The sequence below is a fragment of the Lontra canadensis genome, unplaced genomic scaffold, assembly GCF_010015895.1.
Source record: "Lontra canadensis isolate GAN:19392208 unplaced genomic scaffold, GSC_riverotter_1.0 scaffold154, whole genome shotgun sequence".
Taxonomy (NCBI): Eukaryota; Metazoa; Chordata; class Mammalia; order Carnivora; family Mustelidae; genus Lontra; species Lontra canadensis.
The window spans coordinates 1,875,607-1,899,726 of record NW_022631148.1 but is presented as its reverse complement, the minus strand read 5'-3'; the positions used below and the strand labels follow the sequence as shown (position 1 = coordinate 1,899,726).

The window sequence follows — 24,120 nt, the reverse complement described above, 5'->3', positions numbered from 1 at the left end:
CTGTGCCTTAGAGGGTTGTTTCCTTCTTGCCAGTCCAGGCCACAGTCCTCTGCTCAGCAGCCTCAGGCTATCAGCAACCCAGAGGGAGGTTCCCAGCTTACCAGTCCATTTTTTTTTTCCTGTCAGTCTCTATCCAGCTACCATAAACTAGTCCTGGCCAAGACAACCTAGTGAACTTCACCATCCAATGAGCAATAACTACTCCTTCTCCAAAAGATGAATCCTAGTTTTGGGGAGGAATTCTACCTTGTAAATGTATTCCTTCCTTTGATATTCACCTCTTAGTCCCAGGGAATTCTTTAGAGTAATCATTAGCCCTTTCCAATTAATGCTCTGCTATAATGAACATGAAGGTATGTAACCCTTCCCTGTTCAAATTACTGTGTTATCTGTCTCCTAATTAGGCCCTGAGATACAACATGGAAAATACCTAATACAACACCAGACTTACAGGTATTTGATAAATAGTATCTCTTTTTTACTGTACAACCAAGATTTAATGGACAAAATTCACAAAGGGAAGAATTTATATTGGTGCTAGAGTCCAAAGTAAAAGAATATCATTAAAACTATTATTTTTAATAATCAGTAATAACCAATATCTTAATGTTATATAAGATTATTTTAATACCAGTACAATATTCTAGATTCATATCTTTTAGTTCTAAAGATATTTGAGATTCTAAGTAATAAGTAAATATTTATGGATTAAGAAGCAGCAAATTGTAATGACACAAGTGTGGGATGGGAGACAGTAAGTATGGATTCCAGTTCAACCCTTAGTTTTGCATTTAAGTGGCTATTGGCAAGTGTTATCCAAATTCTTGTTAGAGCTGATGTCCTCATCTATATATCAAGAAGCTTGTATTAGATTACTTCTATTACTTCTATATCAAAGATTCATTTAATTATTATCTGAAGTCACTTTTTTCCTCCAGAGCTTCCTCATAGCATTTTTTACCTCAGCATTTCTGAGGGTGTAGATTAAGGGATTTAACATCGGGACCACCATAGTATAAAAGACAGCAACAGCTTTATCAATGGGCAGAGTGATCACTGGGCGCAGATACACAAATATACAGGGCACAAAGAATAAGACAACTACTATAATGTGAGAGACACAGGTGGAAAGGGCTTTGTGCCTCCCCTCCAAGCTATAGCTCTTTAGGGAGCACAGGATGACCACATAGGACACCACCAAGAGGAGGAAGTTTAAAAGACAGATGAAACCACTGTTGACAGCAACAAAGAGACCAAGGGTATGAGTGTCCATGCAGACGAGTTTCAACAAAGGGTACAAATCACACATGAAGTGATCTATAACATTAGGGCCACAGAAGGGCAGCCAGACTGTGAAGAGGATCTGAATCGTTGCATGGAGAAATCCTCCAGTCCAGGCCACTCCCAGCAAAAGAAGGCACAGCCTGTGGTTCATGATAGTTGTATAGTGCAGAGGTTTGCAGATGGCCACATAGCGATCATAGGCCATCACTGTCAGCATGATGATCTCAGTAGCACCAAAAATATGTTCTGCATAGACTTGAGCCATACACCCGTTAAAGGAGATAGTTTTCTTCTCATGAAGGGAGTCCAAAATCAGCTTGGGAGCTGAAGAAGAAGAATAAATTGTGTCTATCAAGGAAAGATGAGTCAGAAAGAAGTACATGGGAGAGTTCAGAGCCTGGCTGGTGGTAATGGTAACCACAATGAGTAGGTTGCCTGAGAGTGTTACCAAGTACAGAACCAAAAATCCCAGAAACACTATATTCTGCATCATGGGGTTCTGTGTAAGACCTATTAAAATAAATTCAGTCACGTTTCTTTTATTCTCCATCTATGTGCTGTGGGGGATAAAAAAACTTCAGGAAGGAATGCTTTACTTCTAAAAAACAAAAAGGAAAGAAATAAAGAAATAAGGAACCATAAAATCATCAAACAGTACAAAACTCTGACTTTTAACAGTAGTCTAACAATCTCAGATGATTCCTTCCCTTTCCAAAACTTTCTAGGAATAGGTAGGTCAAAACTTCTCTTAGTGGATATGTAATTAAACTTCAATATAGTATTTAAAGCTAATTTTTGCCATTGTTAATGCTCACTTTTTCCTGGACCTCAGGTTGCTTTATTCTCTGTATCTCAATGTATTCTTAAATCACAAAGGCAGAGAAGGTTAAGATAAACTGTTCCTCTTACATATGGGCAAGTTACATAATGAGGTACATGGAAAGAACACCTCTTCCAGATGATCCCATAAATGCTTTACTGAAAAGATAGTTTTAGAGTCCAAGCCCCAAGACAGTGGTCTCCCTTCTGGAAGCCCAATGCATCAGATAATCCTTCCAGGGATGAGAACCCTTGAGAAGAAAGTTGAGTGCACTTCTAATTGCCAACTCTTCTCTAAAGGAGAAATCCTTTGGGAGAACCAATAACCAACTAATATGTTTTTATAGCTTCCTGAAGGTCCAGGCCAAAAGTTGGGTTTTATGATCAAAATCAGACAGAAAACCCCAAATTTGACTCATTCATTACTATTATTTCACTTACTTGTTTCTTGCAAATATTGAAGTAATTTGAGTATATTTTTTAAATGCTTGTCTTTTATAATTTTCATTTATCCCTTTTTGTTCCACACCATACAGAAACAAACATACAAACAAAACTTGGTCTTGTGTCAAAATTAATGTGTTTGATGCCCTCTATTAACTGACAGACTCAAGCACAGGATCAGTTTCTTTTCTTGTCCTAATCCAAAGACCAATAATGTACCTATTACTACTCAAACCCTCTAATACTCATATTTTTGGATAAGTGAGAAATGGAAAATAGTGTTGATCAAACAGAATGAACCTGGTCTTCCATAAAAGAATCCTCAGACTACAATTAAAAGTAAGGACTTATGGGGGTACCTGGGTGGCTCAGTGGGTTAAGCCTCTGCCTCGGCTCAGGTCATGATTTTAGGGTCCTGGGATCGAGCCCCACATCCCACGTTGGGCTCTCTGCTCAGTGGGGAGCCTGCTTCCCCTCCTCTCTCTCTGCCTGCCTCTCTGCTTACTTGTGATCTTTGTCTGTCAAATAAATAAATAAAATCTTTTTTTAAAAAAAGTAACTACTTATTTCTTATTTCAGACAAATTTCTTCTAAGCACAGAAATCTTTGTTACTTGTTTAAATTCACATACTCAAACATTTCAAAATGGAAACTTTTATTACAGCTCTGTTTTACTCCATTATGAATAGCATGTGGAGATTTATTTTTACACTATGTAGTTCCTACAATAATAGTTCATTTTTAATGAGTGGTGGTCATGTGCTAGGCACCATAGTAAATACATCACATGCATTATTTCACTTAATCTTCACAACAGTGCTATGATATGGGTATACTATATATATATATATATATTATATATATATTTTATATATATATATATTATATATATATATATTAAATAAAATGAAACTCTGGTTAAGAGAAGGTAAATGGGGGCGCCTGAGTGGCTCAGTGGGTTAGAGCCTCTGCTTTCGGCTCGGGTCATGGTTTCATGGTTCTGGGGTCAAGCCCCACATCAGGCTCTCTGCCCAGCAGGGAGCCTGCTTCCTTTCCTCTCTCTCTGCCCAACTCTCTGTCTACTTGTGATCTCTGTCTGTCAAATAAATAAATAAAATCTTGAAAAAAAAGAGAGAGAGAAGGTAAATGACTTGCCAAAAGTGATAATGATTTAAAAAAAAAAAAGGGGGGGTGGAGACTGCTTTTAAACCCAGGATGTCTGTCTCTAGCTTGTCAGCACTAAATGCCTTTCCAATACAGATCCAGTTTACTTCTGAGAATCAGCCAATGTCAGAGTTTGGACAAGTGGGTTGGTAACAAAAGCCACCACCTGAGACCATATAAAATCTATGGCAGTTTTCACTAAACTATGAAATGTAGAGTCAGATGCTAATGAGTTCAAGGGTCCATTGAATGCTAAAATTGTTGTACAGTAAAAATGCTCTAGTTCCTTGCAATGAAAACATATATGCTCTTTAAAGATGAGGACACTAAGTTGCAGAGAGATAAAGTCCAAGAAAACACAGCTAACTCTTTAGATCAGACCACAGGAAAAAGTCTTCTAGTGCCCAATGCAGTGATTTTTTTTTCTACCATCACATCTTGCTTCCCTTGAAATGAATGTTTACAAGAAAAAACTCACCCTAAGGTAACAAAGAGAATTAACTTTCATCTCTTATCTTTAGCAATGCCTGCCTTGAATCTCTAAAAAAGGGGGAGCGATGGGGGGAGCTAACTGTGAGTTAAGGATGCAAAAATGCCATCATACTGTTGGGACTACATCCATTATAGCAGAAATAACCTAAGTTAGAACGAAATCCAAGAAAGGTTAAGAGTCAGAATAACAAGTGCTTCCAAGTCTGGAATTTAGTGTAGTTTCCCAACCGCAGCAGGAGGTACATTCCTTCTTGCAGATCTTATATATTAATGCACCCTCCTCATGGTTCTCAGTTTTAGGGCTTAAGATTTCCTTTAAGAAACAGAATCCAAACATTGTCCTTCTCCTCTCTTCCATGCTGACCTATCTTGACAATAGTAAAAGTCACACAGCCTGTCTTGGCTTCACCTCAAATTTCCCTTTGTTTCTTTTCAGTTGCCTCTCATATCTGCTCCTATCATTAGAAGAGATTTTTCCCCCTCTTTCATCCCTAGAAATTATGAAAATCAGAGTACTACTTCAAGGAAATGAGTGACCACACATAAGCCAGTCTCTGGCTATCCAAGCTACCCACACTATATGCCCTAAAGCTGAAGGAAACCCTTCAGTGACCATCCAGTTCCAATTTGCTGCTCTACTGCACTGTCTCCACATTCAAAAGCCTAGCAATTGACTCAGGAATCCATAAAATGTAAAATTATTCCTGATATATTATGGATATATCCATATAGAGTGAAGAGAACAAATATTTCTGCAAGATATCCTACAATATTTCAAAGTGGTCGCCCATAAAATATCAGAAAGCAATATTTCAACGATTTTAGTTTCAAAACACCTTGAGGGAAAATGGAAATGTAAGAAACTGGATTAAAAATCAGCAATTCTAGTTAACTTACCTGGTTGCCTCTGTTGTTAAGGAGAATGCCCAATGTATTCAGGAAAAAGAAATAACCATTATACGTAACTGTCCAAACATCATGCCATATACATGTATATTTCTCAAGTCCCCACCAACAGGACAATGGCATTTTCAAAGCTCCAACACTTTAGATATTCAAGTCAAAGGAAAAGAAATTGTTATCTCGAACATGGAATTCAAAGTCCTTAGGTACTGAGAACCTTCTAATCTTCAGCACCTAGCTCTATGGCTATAGAAAAAAAAAAAGTATTTCTATCACTTTATACAACTCTTATTCTGCCCTTAAAATAAGAAAACCACTTCCTCCTGAGTCATCATGTTTAGAGATGATACTGAAAGCATCAAGGCTTTCTATCTAAGGCTTTGCTCTCTCAGGAATTAATTATCTCTGTTTTTTAAAGATTTGCCTTAGAAATAACTATTTGAGAGAATGCATCTGTGAACAACACATCTTCACCCAAATGTCTCTTTTCCCTGCAGTTTATGCCTATGTGGCATAAACTACATTCTTGGTCTATAAATTATGTGATAAAGCATTCCTCCTCCCAGCCCTTGGGTATCACAAAATGGGCACTAAAGGCTGTAAAAACAACATGGGGTTTTATTTAGATTACTTATCCCAAAGGAAATATCTTCCTTGGCTGAGGGCACCAGAGAAGGTTAAGATAGTAAGTCAACCTCTCGACTATACTATAAATAAACACATAAGAACATTTGGACTTGATATATTTTCAAGCAGACTAAAATGTAGACTTGGAGGCCAAATGGAGATTAAAAGTTCTTGTCCAACTTGTCTGATGTAGAAATCTAAAAAACACAGATTTTGATGGCTTTTCAATGGCCTTTTTTTAGAAATCTGGAGTTCTATTGGCCACCTGAGAATGGAAATCTTTCCTAGGCAAACAGATTTCTTCAAATTTTCCTCACACATAGTATTCTCAGGTCAATGGAGATCAGAATGTTCTGTGGTCTTGCAAACATATACTGTAGCAAGTACTCTGCAGCCTGAAGGAAAAAGGTATTATCAAAATCACAGATCATGAGAACTGAAGCAGTGGCTATATTTAAATGTATGGCTGTGCAGTAGATGGCAGACCAGGAAAAATGTAATAGCAGCCATCCTTACTAAGCCCTATGTCCCTTCTTCCCTCACTTTGGTGTAGTACCTTGATTGATTTTCATATATTAAACCAAACTTGCATTCCTGAGAAAAATCCCACTTGCTCTCAGTATATAATTATTTTTATAGACTATTGGATTCAGGTTAGTAATATTTTTTATGTATATGTTTTATTAGTAAATCTTACATCATGGGTAAGGAAAAAAGACAAGAAGGATATACATAAAAATGGAAAGAACCAAGATGCCCTTCAATGGATGAATGGATAAGGAAGATGTGGCCCATATACACTATGGATATTATGCCTCCATCAGAAAGGATGAATACCCAACTTTTGTAGCAACATGGATGGGACTGGAAGAGATTATGCTGAGTGAAATAAGTCAAGCCGAGAAAGTCAATTATCATATGGTTTCACTTATTTGTGGAGCATAACAAATAGCATGGAGGACATGGGGAGTTAGGAGAAGGCAGTTGGGGAAAATTGGAAGGGGAGGTGAACAATGAGAAACTATGGACTCTGAAAAACAATCTGAAGGGTTTGAAGAGGTGGGGGGGTGGGAGGTTGGGGGAACCAGGTGGTGGGTATTAGAGAGGGCACGGACTGCATGGAGCACTGGATGTGGTACAAAAACAATGAATACTGCTTTATTGAAAATAAATTTTAAAAAATGATTTAAAAAATGTAAAGAGTGGTTAACTTTAAATAGTGGAATTGTAGGTAATATTTCTTTTTTTTTACATTTTTTTTATTTATTTTCAGCATAACAGTATTCATTGTTTTTGTATCACACCCAGTGCTCCATGCAATCCGTACACTCTCTAATACCCACCACCCACTTCCCCCAACCTCCCACCCCCCACCTCTTCAAACCCTTCAGATTGTTTTTCAGAGTCCATAGTCTCTCATGGTTCACCTCCCCTTCCAATTTCCCTCAACTCCCTTCTCCTCTCCATCAACCCATGTCCTCCATGTTATTTGGTATGCTCCACTAATAAGTGAAAACATATGATAATTGACTCTCTCTGCTTGACTTATTTCACTCAGCATAATCTCTTCCACTCCCGTCCATGTTGCTACAAAAGTTGGGTATTCATCCTTTCTGATGGAGGCATCATACTCCATAGTGTATATGGACCACATCTTCCTTATCCATTCGTCCATTGAAGGGCATCTTGGTTCTTTCCACAGTTTGGCAACCGTGGTCAATGCTGCTATAAACATTGGGGTACAGATGGCCCTTCTTTTCACTACATCTGTATCTTTGGGGTAAATATCCAGTAGTGCAATTGCAGAGTCATAGGGAAGTTCTATTTTTAATTTCTGGAGGAATCTCCACACTGTTCTCCAAAGTGGCTGTACCAACTTGCATTCCCAACACCAGTGTAAGAGGGTTCCCCTTTCTCCACATCCTCTCCAACACATATTGTTTCCTGTCTTGCTAATTTTGACCATTCTAACTGGTGTAAGGTGGTATCTCAATGTGATTTTAATTTGAATCTCCAGGATGGCTAGTGATGATGAACATTTTTTCATGTGTCTGATAGCCATTTGTATGTCTTCATTGGAGAAGTGTCTGTTCATGTCTTCTGCCCATTTTTTGATATGATTATCTGTTTTGTGTGTGTTGAGTTTGAGGAGTTCTTTATAGATCCTGGATATCAATCTTTTGTCTGTACGGTCATTTGCAAATATCTTCTCCCATTCCATGGGTTGCCTCCTTGTTTTGTTGACTGTTTCCTTTGCTGTGCAGAAGCTTTTGATTTTGATGAAGTCTTAAAAGTTTATTTTGGCTCTTGTTTCCTTTGCCTTTGGAGACATATCTTGAAAGAAGTTGCTGTGGCTGGGCGCCTGGGTGGCTCAGTGGGTTAAGCCGCTGCCTTCGGCTCAGGTCATGATCTCAGGGTCCTGGGATCGAGTCCCGCATCCGGCTCTCTGCTCAGCAGGGAGCGTGCTTCCCTCTGTCTGTCTCTCTGCCTGCCTCTCTGCCTACTTGTGATCTCTCTCTGTCAAATAAATAAATAAAATCTTAAAAAAAAAAAAAAAGAAATTTCTGTGGCTGATATCGAAAGATTACTGCCTATGTTCTCTTCTAGGATTCTGATGAATTCCTGTCTCATGTTGAGGTCTTTATCCATTTTGAGTTTATCTTTGTGTATGGTGTAAGAGAATGGTCGAGTTTCATTCTTCTACATATAGCTGCCCAGTTTTCCCAGCACCATTTATTGAAGAGACTGTCTTTTTTCCACTGTATATTTTTTCCTATTTTGTCAAAGATTACTGACCATAAGAGTTGAGGGTCCATATCTGGGCTCTCTACTCTGTTCCACTGGTCTATGTGTCTGTTTTTATGCTGGTACCATGCTGTCTTGGTGATCACAGCTTTGTAGTAAAGCTTGAAATCAGGTAATGTGATGCCCCCAGTTTTATTTTTGTTTTTCAACATTTCCTTAGCGATTCGGGGTCTCTTCTGATTCCACACAAATTTTTGGATTATTTGCTCCAGCTCTTTGAAGAATACCGGTGGAATTTTGATTGGAATGGCATTAAAAGTATAGATTGCTCTAGACAGTATAGACATTTTAACAATGTTTATTCTTCCGATCCAAGAGCATGGAATGGTCTTCCATCTTTTTGTGTCTTCTTCAATTTCTTTCATGAGCGTTCTGTAGTTCCTTGCTTTGAAACTGGAGCTCAATCTCAAGGAAAAATTCAGAAGGAACTCAAACACATGGAAGCTAAAGACCACCTTCCTTAAGAATGCTTGGATCAACCAGGAGATCAAAGAAGAACTGAAACAATTCATGGAAACCAATGAGAATGAAGACACTTCAGTCCAAAACCTATGGGACACAGCAAAGGCAGTCCTAAGGAGTAAATACATAGCCATCCAAGCCTCCCTCAAAAAAATTGAAAAATCCAGAACGCACCAGCTGTCTCTACACCTTAAGGAACTGGAGAATCAACAACAAATCATACCAACTCCACACATAAGAAGGGAAATAATCAAGATTAGAGCAGAGATCAATGAGGTAGAAACCAGAGATACAGTAGAACATATCAATGAAACTATAAGCTGGTTTTTTGAAAGAATCAATAAGATCGATAAACCATTGGCCACACTAATCCAAAAGAAAAGAGAGAAAGCCCAAATTCATAAAATTATGAATGAAAAGGGAGAGATCACAACTAACACCAAGGAAGTAGAAACAATCATCAGAAGTTATTATCAACAGTTATATGCCAATAAGTTAAGCAACCTAGATGAAATGGATGCATTCCTGGAAAACTATAAACTCCCAAAATTGAACCAGGAAGAAATCAACAACCTAAATCAAAAGCCTCCCAAAAAACAAGAGCCCAGGACCTGATGGATTCCATGGGGAATTCTACCAAACTTTCAAAGAAGAAATAACACCTATTCTCCTGAACCTGTTTCAAAAAATTGAAACAGATGGAAAACTTCCAGACTCTTTCTGTGAAGCCACCATTACCCTGATCCCCAAACCAGGCAAAGACCCTACCAAAAAGGAGAATTTCAGACCAATATCACTGATGAATATGGATGCTAAGATTCTCAACAAGATCCTAGTAAACAGCATCCAACAGCACATTAAAAAGATTATCCACCATGACCAGGTGGGATTCATTCCTGGGCCACAAGGATGGTTCAACATTTGCAAATCAATCAATGTGATAGAACAAATTAATAAGAGAACAGAGAAGAACCACATGGTCCTCTCAATTGTTGCAGAAAAATCATTTGACAAAATCCAGCATCCATTCCTGATTAAAACGCTTCAAAGTATAGGGATAGAGAGAACATTCCTGAACTTCATCAAATTTATCTATGAAAAACCCACAGCAAATATCATCCTCAATGGGAAAAAGCTCGCAGCCTCCCCGTTGAGATCAGGAACATGACAAGGATGCCCACTCTCACCACTCTTGTTCAACATAGTATTAGAAGTCCTAGCAACAGCAATCAGACAACAAAGAGAAATAAAAGGTATCCAAATTGGCAATGAAGAAGTCAAACTCTCTCTCTTCGCAGATGACATGATTCTTTATATGGAAAACCCAAAAGACTCCACTCCCAAACTACTAGAACTCATACAGCAATTCAGTAACGTGGCAGGATACAAAGTCAATGTACAGAAATCAGTGGCTTTCTTATACACTAACAGTGAAAATATGGAAAGGTAAATTAGAGAATCGATTCCATTTACTATAGCACCAAGAACCATAAGATACCTGGGAATAAACCTAACCAAAGAGGTTATATATTAATTAAAATATTAATATTTTAAAATATATTAATATTTTTTGAGGATTTCTGTGTCTTTACATAAGAGATGTTGTTTATAGTTTTCTAATGGTATCATTGTCTAGTCTTGATATTAGGGCAATACTGGTCTTATAGAATGTGTTCCCTCTCTCCTATTTTCTGGAAGAGTTTGGGAAAGAATGGTGTTAATTCTATCCCAAATGTTTGATGAAATTCACTTCAAAATGAAGCCATCTTGGCATGAGTTTTTCTTTGTGGCAAGTTTTTTTTTATTATTATTAATCCAATCTCTTTACTTGTTATATGTATATTCAGATTATCTATTTCACTTGAGTCATTAGTTTGTATCTTACTTAGAGTTTTTTCATTTCATCTAAATTTTATAAACTGTTGTCATACAACTGTTCATAGGATCCCCTTAGGATTTTTTTTTGTAAGGTTCATAATAATGTCCCCACTTTTATACCTGATTTTAGCTGTTTGAGTCTTCTCTCCATTTTTTTTTTTCCTGGTCAATCTAGCAAAAGGTTTGTCATTTCAGTGTTTTTTTTTTTTTCAAAGAACCCCCTTTTGGTTTGATTGTTTTTCTATTCTCTATTCTTTTCTCTGCTTCATTTGTTTCTGATTTAATCTTTGTTATTTCCTTCCTCTGTTTACTTTGGTTTTAGTTTGCACTTCTTTTTCAAATGCCTTAAGGGGGAAGGTTAGATTATTTGAAGCCTTTCTTCTTTTTTTAATATAGGTATATGCAGGTATAAATTTCCCACTAATCACTGATTTAGATGCATTCTACAGGTTGCAGTATGTGGTGTTTTCATTTTCATTCCTCTCAAAGTATTTTCTAGTTTTCCTCATGATTTCCTCTTGGACCCTCTGGTTATTTAAGAGTATGTTGTATAATTTCCACACATTTGTAAAGTTCCCAAATTTCTTCCTAATTATAATTTCCAATTTTGTCACACTGTGGTCAGAGAACATACTTTGTAGGATCAATACTTTTAAATTTATTGAGTCTTATTTTATGTCTTCATATATGATCCAACCTAAAGAATGTTTTCCACGAGGTTGAGAAAAATTTACAGTCTGCTGTTGTTGAAGAGCTATATATTAGTTATCTGTTAGGTATAGTTGGTTTATAGTATTAAGCCTCCTGTTTTCTTGTTGAACTGGTAAGCTCTCTATCCATTATTGAAAGTGGGATATTAAAGTCTCCAACTATTAGTGTTGAAGATGTCTGTGTATTCTTTCTACTGTGTCAGTATTATACATGTGTTCATGAATTCTGGGGCTCTATTAGCTGCATATAAATCTATAATTATCATATCTTGATTAATTGACTATTTCATCATTATAAAGTATCTTTTTGGTCTCTAGTAATTTACATCTCAAAGTCTATCCCATCTTATGTTAATATAAAATAACCTATAACCATTTCAGCTCTCATTTGATTACCTTTTGCATGGTATAGATTTTTCATACTTTCCCTTCCTAACTTATTTGTGTCTATGAGTCTAAACCATATCTCTTATAGACAAAATATACAGTTGGCCCTTGAAAAAAGTGGGGGTTAGGGACACTGACACCTCAGTCAAAAATCCACATATAACTTTTGACTCCCCCAAAACTTAACTACCAATAGCTTATTGTTGACTGAAAACCTTATCAACAACATAGTCAATGAACACATATTTATATGTGTTATATACTGTACCATTACAATAAGGTAAGCTAGAGAAAAGAAAATGTTATTAAAATCTTAAGGATGAGAAAATACATTTACAGTACTGTACTATATTTATTGAAAAAAATCTTCTTGTAAGTGGACCCACACAGTTCAAACCCATGCGGTTCAAGGGCACTGGGTGTTACATGTAAGTAATGAATCACTAAATTCTACTCCTGACACAGATATTATACTATATGTTAACTAACTAGAATTTAAATAAAAACTTGAAACAAAAAAGAAAAATAACAACAAAAAAGGTTCAACTGTATTTAGATCATATTTTTGTATCCATTCTGTGAATCTCTGCCTTTTAAATGGAGTTCCAAAATGTGTATTTTATGTAATTACTATTAATACAGAATTTACATCTATTTTGCTATTTGTTTTCTACTGTCCTTTTTTTTTATGTCTTTATTCTTTGATACTGCCTTTTTCGATGGGCTAAATAGATATTTCATAGTGTTCTATTTTTTTCTTATTGCTTATTTTACTGTTTTTTAGGGTTTTTTAAATTGAACTTTTTATAACTAAGTTATTTTGGTTTCTCTGGAAAGTATAGTTAAAATCTTAAACAATACAACTCAGATTAATACTAGAGCAATTATAATACTGCACAAGAACTTTATTCCTGTGTAGCTCTAGTCCCTCTCTCCTTTTGTGTTTTTATTGCCATACAATGTGCATGTTTATACGCTGTAAGCCCATTGGCACAGATTTATAATTGCTGCTTTATGCAGATCCGTTTCAAATCAGATAGAAGGAAAATGGAGATACAAACTAAGTACATAAATATTGTCTTTTATATTTACCTTTGTAGTTATTTTTACCAGAGTTCTTGATTTCTGCATGTAGATTCAAATTACTGCCTGGTATCAACTTCATTTCAGTCTAAAGGACTCCCTTTAGTATTTATTGGAGAGCAAGTCTGCTGGTAATGAAACCTTTCTGGTTTTGTTTATCTGGAAATTTCTTAATTTCTCTTTCATTTTTGAAAGATACTTGTATTAAATATAGAATTCTTAGTTGACAAAACCTGGAATATACCATCCCATTGCTTTCTGACCCCACCATTTCTTATGAGAAATCAGCTGTTTGTCTCAATGAGAATCCCTTGTACATGGTGAGTTACCTCCCCCTTCTACTTTCAAGATTCTCTCATTGTCTTTGGCTTCAGGTCATTTGATTGTTACCTCATATCTGTGTGTTTATCCTATTTTGAGTTTGTTGTTGGATGGTAGATTAATGTTCTTGGAAGATACAAGCCACTATCTCTTCAAATACTCTTTCTGCTTTGCTATCTTCTCTCCTTCATTATGCTCCTGTTGGTACTCTTGCTGGTATTCCACAGGTATCTGAGGCTCTGTTCATTTTTTTTCTTCATTCATTTTTCTCTCTGCACAAATACTACCATCTGGAGGATTTATAAATATCTAGTACCTAGTATTTGCTGAAGATTCTAATCTAAAATAGTCATTAATTTTATCACATTTTTTCCACATCTGTTGAGATGATTCTACAGATCTTCTCACTTATTCTACTAAGGTGATAAATTACATTGATTAAATTTTTAATACTAAAACAAACTTGCATTCTTGGAACAAATACAATTTGGCCAAGTTGTGTTACTCTTTTGAATGTTACTGGATTAAATTTACTAATATTTTATTTAGGATTTTTATATCAAAATCATCCTGTAATTCTTTCTTGTAAAGTCTTTGTCAGGTTTTAGTCTCATGGTTATACAACCCTCACCTTTTCTTTTTCTCTTGAAAAATTTTCTCTTCAATATTTTGTAAATTCACCAGGGAAGACATCAAGCCTATAATTTTTGAGGTAAGGCTTTAATTAGAGAATTAAATGACTATAAAGAGAAATGTTCAGATTTTTATTTCCTCTTTTACAGGTTTTGATAAGATCTTTAATTTTTTATTTCATCTAAAATTTCACTTTTATTGTCATAAAGCTTTTATAAAAGCCTCTTATTTTAATTTCAATTTAAAAATTATAGTAATTTTCTCATTCCTCATATGGATAACTGTTTTCTCCCTCTCCCTCTCTCTCTTTTTTGTTCTTAACTAGTCTTGTTCATAATTCATCAAGTTTTTAAGTCTTTTCAAAAAATAAACATCTGACTTTATTGATTGAGAAAACAGAATCAGATTGCAAGGTCAAATGTACAAAAATTAAAGATCTTATCTGGTTTCAAGTTTTATTAATAACTGAAAGGATACAAGTAATCATGAGATACTGTAGAAAACTGGAGAAGTTCAGGACTATCAGTATCACTCTTTAGGCCCTTTCTTACTATATTCAAGTGCTCTCTGCTTGATACATAACATATGATTTCTGTAAGTAATGCATTCAGCCATCATTTACATAAAAGGAAACTATTTTGGTCATGACACTTTATATTCTAATAGCCACACAGCTTATGCAAGATTTTCCAGAAAGCAGGGCGCCTGGGTGGCTCAGTTGGTTAAGTGTTCACCTTTAGCTCAGGTCATGAATCCAGGGTACTGGAATCTAGCCCCACATTGATCTCCCTATGCAGGAAGCCTGCTTTTCCTTCTCCCTTTGTCATTCCCCCCACTGGTGCTCTCTGGCTCTCTCTATCTCTCTAGCAAATAAATAAAATCTTTTAAAAAAATAAAAATTAAATTAAATTAAAAAATTTCCCGGGGGAGGGGGGAGATTTTCCAGAAAGCCATGCCCCATAAACCCACAGAATGCTAGGTTTGTTTTCCATTAGTAATTCTAGGTAAATGAGATAAGTCCTGTTTCAAGCATTCCATAGCATCCTGCTTCAAGAATTTTCCCCCTGGTAAATACCATGAGTGTGTTTCCCAAGAGCTCATTAACATGTTTCTATAGTCTTTTAACTGAATCAACTAACCCTCTTGCCTGAGGCCTGTGTATAGAGAGAAAATGTGTTGCTAACAAGCTTCTCTTTGCTTCCCAGTCCAACCTATGATCTCAGTCAATATCTCCTTTCTACATATTCTCATGCATCTTTTAAAATTTAGCTCATAACACTTTCAACAATAAGTTATATAGAAAAATAAGCCTACTAATGCTTTAGTGACCACCAGGATTGGCCACATTCAATACAAACTTAGAAATTTTGTGAACAAAGCATACCACTAGTAATTAGTAATTCCTACAAAAATCTGAATATTTTTTGCAGCTCAGCTTTTCTTACACTATTCAGTTATTTAAAATGTTTTTACAGATTAATGGAGCCATTTCATACAGTTTTAATTTCTCTAAGAACAAATTCACTTCTTTTTTGCTTAATCAAATTCCATGGGTATTATAACAATTGTGGGCATCAAATCAATGTTCCAAAATATGTTTTCATCAACAAACTCACAAATCCTCTGTTCTACCAGAAAGCCATGTCAGGAAGATTAGTGTTCCACCACCATAAAGCTAGTGAACTTACAGGATCATTCTCTCTTCCTTCCCAACAAATTTTCCCATGCACTACATATTCCCAGTGACTGGAATAGTAATTGGAGGTCACCTTTTATTAAATTCTGGATTCCTACTGGTGTGTGTATATAATCAGATTCCAGATATCATAGTATAGGTTTAGTTTCATACACTGGCTTCCAAGTATCATTGTGTAACACTATCCATCTGCCACCCCTTTCCTAATAGGATCAACACAATCTATTTCCTCTATCTGTTCATTCCCAAGCAATCAAACCACAGGGGAAATAAAACTGACAGATATATCTGTGGTATCAGGCCATTACAAAACAATAAAGGCAACATTGTGAAATAACATCCTGCCATAAATTAAGCTTACCATAATGTTCCTATAAAAACCTCCTCTTTGCCTTGGACCTCTAGCTCTTCTGGCCATTAGACTTTTCAGACACTGGATTACGTAGTGATTAAAATAGTCAATACGTTTTCCCGCATAAAGTGCAAGTTTTCTCCCATCAACAGTGATAGATATAGTATTGCATTATAGCAATTACCCACTTTCTCCACTCACTACAGTTTTACCTTATCCCAACCCAATTTCAAGCCAGTCTATCTCCTGCAACAGAGAGCCCTCTGGTGGCCCTGTTTGGGGGAGCAAATCTTTCTCATCATGATTAGCCTCTGTGAACATTATTTTAGATAGATTCTATACGCCCAAAATCAGAGACTAAAATTCTTGCAGATTATAAAGCAAGGTGGTTATTAAATAACAGTGCTAATTAAATCACCAGATCTTTTGTTGCCATTGGACATTGATGGTTTTGTGCAATTTGGGGAAAAGGTTTCACAAAAAAGTATTGCATGGCCCTATTAGATTATCAATTGGCTATGTTCTATCCCAAATACTGCTCCATCTGGTGTGTCATAGCATTTCCCAGGAATGTCCTTTACATATCTCCAGAGGAGAAAAGTCAGAAATATGGGGCCATTATATCAAACCCAAGTTGGCTTCCCTCAGGTCTGTCTGGGTTTTATTTCTGCTTTCCTAAACACATTCATTCTACTTCCACATCTAGTATATTCAAAGGAGCAAATGAAGCTCTGCCAGCTCTGGAAGTCAGCAATAATCTACCTTCCATTCTATCTGTAAGATTAGCAATTAATCATATCCACTTGTGACCACACAGAATGTCTATTATGCAACATTCTATCTCGTGTATGATTTATTGGTAGTGTTTCTCAGATCATCTGAAAAATGACCACATGATAAATATAAGCTATAAAGCTTAAGCCAAACTATACCTATAGCCATCTACCCATGAATGGAGTTGTCAATGTGTAACCTCACTTCTTTTCTCCAAATTATCCAGTTGGGGTTTTTAGGTAGAGCCTGAGCAGGAAGGCAAGTTCACTACTATGGAGAAAACAAGTCCACAAGATTTCTCCAGTAAGTCTTTCATCAGTAGCCTATGAGAGAAGTGGTAATAGTACTAATTCTTTTTTCCAAAGTTGTCTCTTGAAAATAGCATGATTTTCTTCTCTGGAATTATGATCCACTTATAAGTGTTTCTACGTGTTTCCATTTATTACTACTTTTGTCCCACAATCTCTCCCTATCACCAGATTTCCCAGCTCAACCATACTATTTTTCAACATGGCTGAATATGACAACAGCTGTGTTAACACATCTTTAGGCACACACCCAGGCAGATATCCTAACCTCTGATAGGGAAAGAATCACATTATTGAACTTGTCATTTGGTAACTGGGCTACATTTGTAGTTATACGTAATTTACCTACATGAGATGAAGATATGGTCCACCCTAAAGTATCTGAGGAATACATGTTTTCAAATTTAATTGAAAAAAATATTATGTCTTGGGCATCAGTATTAGCTTCCATCAATACACATAAGTTTAAACACATAATGATGCTCATAGGGTCAGGCAACGCCAAAGAAAAATGTTGTGAAATGGTGAAGATATAAACTATAGAATTGCATAATTGTTCATCTCATTTTATCCTACCTATCCTGCAAATACTTCTAGTGGAGTCATTAATGGCAAAGGTTTCACAAGTTTATATATCTGAAAGGACTCACAAGACCTCGGAAAGCATTCTCACATAATGTATTTAAGACCACTGTTACTGTGAAATGAGAAACAGGATACAAGAAAGCACTGAAGATTCTATAAATGTCCAAACAATCTCCCAAGAGTCCTTATTCACAGAGAGAAATAAACTTCATCTCCTTTTGAACCACCAAGATAACCATGAGATAAGTCCTGGCTTCAGGAAAGCAAAGGCAGAAGTTTGTAATGAGGTGTTTATGTCCTTCTGGTCAAGCCAGTTACGTTGAGTAAAGGCCATTAGTAAAAAATGATTCTTGGTGTGTTTGGGACTATCAAAGGAGTTTGGGACTTTACAAAAATGACCAAAACTCCCAGTGGTCTTATTCTAGCCAAGAGTCAAAACCAGGCATAACCAGAGATCAGGTTAGACTTTCCTGTTGTGTAGTAAATGACTCATACACAGTGCACCCTCAGACTCTCGGTCAAGACTTCACATCACTCATAATCATTCCTTCTCTTGCACATGTTGTACCATTTATAGGACAGGGAAAAAACATACAACTTCCAAAATGCTCATTACTTGTATCATCAAATAGGATATGGGTATTGTTTAGATAAGCACTTGAGTTAACCAAATATTCTACCACAAACTTGTTGACAATCATGCCCAAGTTAAAGGACTATTCTATCTTATCACACTACTGAAATTAAAATTTTATGAAAAGTATCAATATGTTGATTTAGTATAACAATTAATTGATTGTTAACTAATTCTAGTTCCTTCTCTAACCAGATTTCATTTTATGAATATCATGGAAGGTGTTAATTTCCTAATAAATTTGATCATCAATAGTAGTATTATAGATTTTGTGGAAATCAAATTAAATCTACCAGTTATACCAGTATTAAACCAAATAACAGTAACATTATTATTGATTGACTGGCTCCCTCATTAACAGCAATTACTTCTTACTACTGAATTAATTTTCACTCAAATCCTTCATTTGATGTAACACTGGGTTTTCCACATCTTCCTGTCATCCAGGACCCCTGAAGCAGACTGCATCGGCAGTCCATTGGCTATTGCTCTAGGCTTAGAAGAGCCATATACCACTATACTTATAACCCAGAGCTTCAGCTGCCACAAGGAACATCACCCTTAGCTCAATCCACTAAGTATATTTATATTTTCCTCTTCAATTAATTGACCTCTATGAAGCTACTTCCCATACTGAGTGATGGCTTTCCACACCAGAGCCACCATCTATAAACCAAACTGCTTGTTAGGAATCCACCAAAAATTGGTAACAGAGAAGGATCTATTCAGCTATGAGGGTAAGTAACTCCTCAGGAGGATCTAATAGGGCTCAAAGGCAAGGCAGTCACTTGTTCATGTGTGCAATGGGTTCCCTCTTTCACAAGTCCTGTATTTATATTTTTATTTAATAAAATAAATTTTCTATTCATTTCCCTTCCTACTAGAATAATTATTTGATATAACCCGGGACTTATGGGTATTTCACATCTCATAATGTTATATCCTTCAGTAAAAATAAAAGCAGTTTCAAGAAAAGTCCAACAACAAGCTAGCAATCACCTTGTAAACAGTGTACACTCTTTGGCTGTTTGAGACAACTTCTTAGTTCAAAAGCATCTCTAGGTGGCAATTCTGGCATCCCTTACTGAAGGCATTACTAGGAAAGAGAATTTGTTCTCCTGATTCTCTTTTTAGGAACAGAGAAGCATCACCCAAAAGAAATCCCAAAGTTTTTCTTATCTCCCATTGGTCAAAATTTTGTCACATGCCAGCCCTTAAATTGATCACTGAAAAGAGGAGGGCATTACCATAATTGTTTTAGACTAATCCAGGGTCACAACTGTGGCCTGGGGATGGACCACACTTTCCTCTGAACACCTAAAGAAATGGAGTTTCCTTAGAAAGAAAGAAGCTGGGAAATAGCCAACTGTGGGTGACAGTGTCTGCCACACCTAATGTGCCTCCACTGATTGCTCTCCATACATCTCTAATCAATCTCTCTCTCTCCCCTTCCCCCACACTTCCTTCTTAGCTCTATCCCCTGGCATTTGGAAACATACCAAGTTTCTCCCATCTTAAAAAATATTCACACATATGCTGATGTTCCACGTAGTGACTAATTTCATTCTTGTAACAACTCTATGAAATAATGTTATCTCTATTTTGCAGAAAAGGAAACTGACACATGTGGAAGGTAAATAACACAGCCAAGCTCCCAAAGTTAGACAGGATTCAACAAATACTAGCCAACAGTATCGCAATAGTAGAAAACACAAAAACTTCTCTCAATTCATTTCAGAAAAGTATTTTCTAAGTAAGTTCTGTATAACACATTCATCAGATGAACTTTTACACAATTTTCCAGTATTCTTCCCAATAATGTCAATTTATATAGGGCTCTTTTTCAGACTCTAGCAGGTGAAATGGCATACATAGAGTCTTGCAAATAGAAGAACTGGGTTTCACACCCAGGCTCATTGCTTTGATGTATTACTTCTCTGGGAACTTACCACACCCCATTCATGTATAAGATGTCCCTGCTCCTCAGTCTGAACATCTACATGGTCTTCCTTCCACTCTGCAGGAAATTTTCAGAGAGAAAATTTCCAAGATAATGTTTAGGCAGATCTCTCAGATTGGAGCCAAAGGTAGGAAAGGAAGATAAAAAATGTCCTCCTTTCTCTGTGGCTCTCCTCATGGTCACTGAAGCACCTGGGATCTGTCTGAGGAATGTGTCCTGCCTGCCACTGCTGGGAGAACCAGAGACTCTACATAATCCCCCAGGGTCTGTATCAGCACCCCCATGCCGATCATTCCCAGTGCATGAGACACATCACAGAACCATTGTCTACCTGGTACCACAGCATAATTGTTAGAGCTCATGCTTAGAATTAGATCTCTGCATTTAAATCCAAGCTCTACCAAAGATTAGTGTCTCTGATCTTGACCAACGATGCTCACAGTGAACACTGACCTCTTTACACATAAAACAGAATTAACAGTACTGTCCTCTTGGGATTATATAAGAATTATATAAAATGCCATACTTAGCAGAGTGACATTAATTTATTACTTGTCAGTCCTCATTGTGTCCCTTTTTCCTTTATTCCTACAACTTTTTCAGGAACTCCCAACTTCACTGTCAGATTTCTTTAGTGGTGACAAATCAAATTTTCATAGAAAGATTTTAAAATTATAATGTCCTATGAATCAGTATTTGCTACTTTAAATAGATCTTCTCTACTTTCTGTATGTGTACAGAGTCTAGCAACCAAAAGACTAATGGAGATTTTATATATATATATATATAAAAATTCTTGCCAGGAACCCAAACAAACTGGTCACACCACGAACTTTGATATCTGCATAGAAAATATCAGACAGCAGTGAATCTTTGCTCTTTATCTTATAGAACCCTACTACAGTCCTCTGATAGGTACCATTATCAACCCCTTTTTACAAATGTGGGAACTCAGGTATAAAAAGGCTAAGGAAGGGGCGCCTGGGTGGCTCAGTGGGTTAGCCACTGCCTTCGGCTCAGGTCATGACCCCAGGGTCCTGGGATCGAGCCCCGCGTCGGGCTCTCTGCACAGCAGGGAGCCTGCTTCCCTTCCCCTCTCTGCCTACTTGTAATCTCTGCCTGTCAAATAAATAAACAAAATCTTTAAAAAAAAAAAAAAAAAGGCTAAGGAACTTGTCCAGTGTCACACAGCAAATAGAAGAGCCAGTAAAATTTTTCTCTTCAGCATGATTCAGATATCTATTATTAAGAGCACCTTCTCTAGCCTACAGGTGTAGACCATTGGGGCATTAGCATTAGAATACCGTTTTCACTGGCTTAGATGTTATCCTGTGTCATCTGGCTCAATTCCCGCCCCCCAGAGCTCCGTGAGATAGGTATTATCAAGACTATTTTATAGACTATGACTGGCTCATGCATCTATACCCCCATGAATAGAACATTCTGTGCCTTTCATCCCAGGCCCTAGGACCACTTCCTAAATATAATCATAGAGGGGCTGCTAACCCAGCCCAGCTGGCTCTCCCCCACCCCTTAGGTCACAGATGCCATGGCCCCCAGAGAGAAATGATAAATTGACCTGGCTGCCATCTTGGTTGAAGCTGCTAATTCTGATCCTCTGGGAGCTGGGAGATCGGAGCCTCCCTAACACCTAATACCCACTTTAAAACTTCCCTAATGGGGTGCGTGGGTGGCTCAGTGGGTTAAGCCTCTGCCTTTGGCCCAGGTCATGATCTCAGGGTCCTGGGATCAATCCCCGCACTGGGATTTCTGCTCAGTGGGGAGCCTGCTTCCCCCTCTATCTCTGCCTGCTGCTCTGCCTACTTGTGATCTCTCTCTGTCAAATATTAAATAAAATCTTTAAAAAAATTAAAAAATAAAACTTCCCTAAAACCATCCATGAAAATATTAATAAAGATGGACCCAGGAAGACCACATAAAAATAACCAGCCACACGTCACAGAAGCTGTTTGGTTCTGAGTTTCCAACATAGCTGGATCCAGACTCCCAAGGACCAAAGAAAATAACTCTGGGCTGAGCACAGGCTTATTAAGAAAAAGACTTATAAGAGCTAACTGCAGTTAACTTGCCTGCTACTTCAGGGATCTTGCATTTGTTGCTGATTGTATGCTGCTTGCAATCCCTAATGTTTGTGCTTTAATAAAGTATGCTATTTTCATGGCTTTATATCAGTGTGGATCTCAGATCAAGTAGTCTTTACAATATACTTCATCTTGTCACCAAAAAAAACAAACAAACAAACAAACAAAAAAACTGGCAAATGTGAAGTACAGTGGGTTGGAGAGAGATGTCACCCCAGTTGTTTAGGCTTTCCCCTAAATTTCTTATGAAGTCCAACTCTTTAGAAGCTAAGTAAAGAATAAGGTGCTTGGGTGGCTTAGTGGGTTCAGCCTCTGTCTTCAGCTCAGGTCATGATCCCATGGTACTGGGATTGAGCCCCTCATCATGCTCCCTGCTCAGCAGAGAGCCTGCATCTCCATCTCTCTCTGCCTGCCTCTCTGTCTACTTCTGCCTACTTGTGATTTCTCTCTCTGTCAAATAAATAATTTTTTTAAAAAATCTTTAAAAAAAAGAAAAGAAAAGGATAAGTGTCTCACCTGGGATACTCATGCATGGCACTCACAGGAAGGTGTAACCCTAGAATCCAAAACTAAACCCAGCTGATAAACTTGATTATTTAGGAAGTCTCTCTCAGCAATAATTTTCAAGGAACTAAGTGAGCAAAAGAAATAGACCTAAGATAAAAATGGTTGAACTTGCAGAGCAGTTGCTGGGAATAGGTAGTGACAGCAACCTTCATGCCAAGTGTCCTCTAAGAGAAGACACCTGTTCTTGAATGAATCTGTTACTTCTTTCTCAAAGGCATCAAACAGGTAGGTACACTGATTTTTTATTAGTAGTTTGTTCTCAAAGTAATACTAGGTCCCTAAAGTGAGTTAGATTTAAATATGTGTACCTACTTTCACAGAATTTTATGCATAATGACTATATTTAGTCTATTAAAAAAAGCACAGTTACTCAGGAGATTATGAACCAACCCACACCAGAGATAAGAAAATAATATTACTTTTACTGAATTATTTCACTGGTTATGAAGGTAATCTACTATAGAAAACTTGGTTCAAAAAATTGTTTAAAGAATGTAAAAATGCCCTTAACTCGTAACTCAAGTAAACACTATTAATCTCTATAGTGTATTTTTTTACAGATACCTTTCTATGTATACATGTCATTTTGGACATTTTAGATCATAATACATAAACTGTTTTATATTTTGTGGTTTCCACTCAATATTATATTGGAAGAAAAATCTTTCCACACTACAAACTCTTGAAATAACTTTAATGTCCACCTGATATTTCATTACTATAATGCACTTAATTATTCATATTAATGCAAATATTTGGAATATGTTCACTTATTTATTATCATCAAAAAATTATGGAATACAACCTGCATGATTAATTTTTATCCATTTTTTTTATCTGGAATAGATTCCCAAACTGAAGGAATACTAGACATAACCAGTTATAAAGCCCTTATTACATGGAGTCAAACTTCTTTCCAGAAGAATTTATATCAACACACAATCACCAGCACTGGGTAATGTAACTATCATAAATCTTGGACAACCCGTCAATCAAAAACATTTCACTGTTTAAACATACTTCTTTGATGATTATGCCCTTATTTTCACAGTAGTATGAGTAGATCTTTTTTGCAAAACCATTTGCATAAAAATGGTTACTTATTGTACTTGTTTCAAGTTATTTCCAGT

General features: G+C 36.7%; 1 protein-coding gene across 1 annotated transcript; it reads right to left on the bottom strand.

Annotated features, from left to right (window-relative positions):
- Positions 1–904: 904 nt before the first annotated feature.
- LOC116859337 (olfactory receptor 4C12) lies at positions 905–1,834 on the bottom strand. The gene has a single exon (XM_032844557.1). It carries the CDS (start codon positions 1,832–1,834, stop codon positions 905–907), a length of 930 nt encoding a protein of 309 aa, XP_032700448.1.
- Between the last annotated feature and the right edge of the window lie 22,286 nt (positions 1,835–24,120).

Coding starts and splice junctions, on each gene's coding strand:
- LOC116859337 (XM_032844557.1), bottom strand. CDS start 1,834: ATGGAGAATAAAAGAAACGTGACTGAATTTATTTTAATAGGTCTTACA.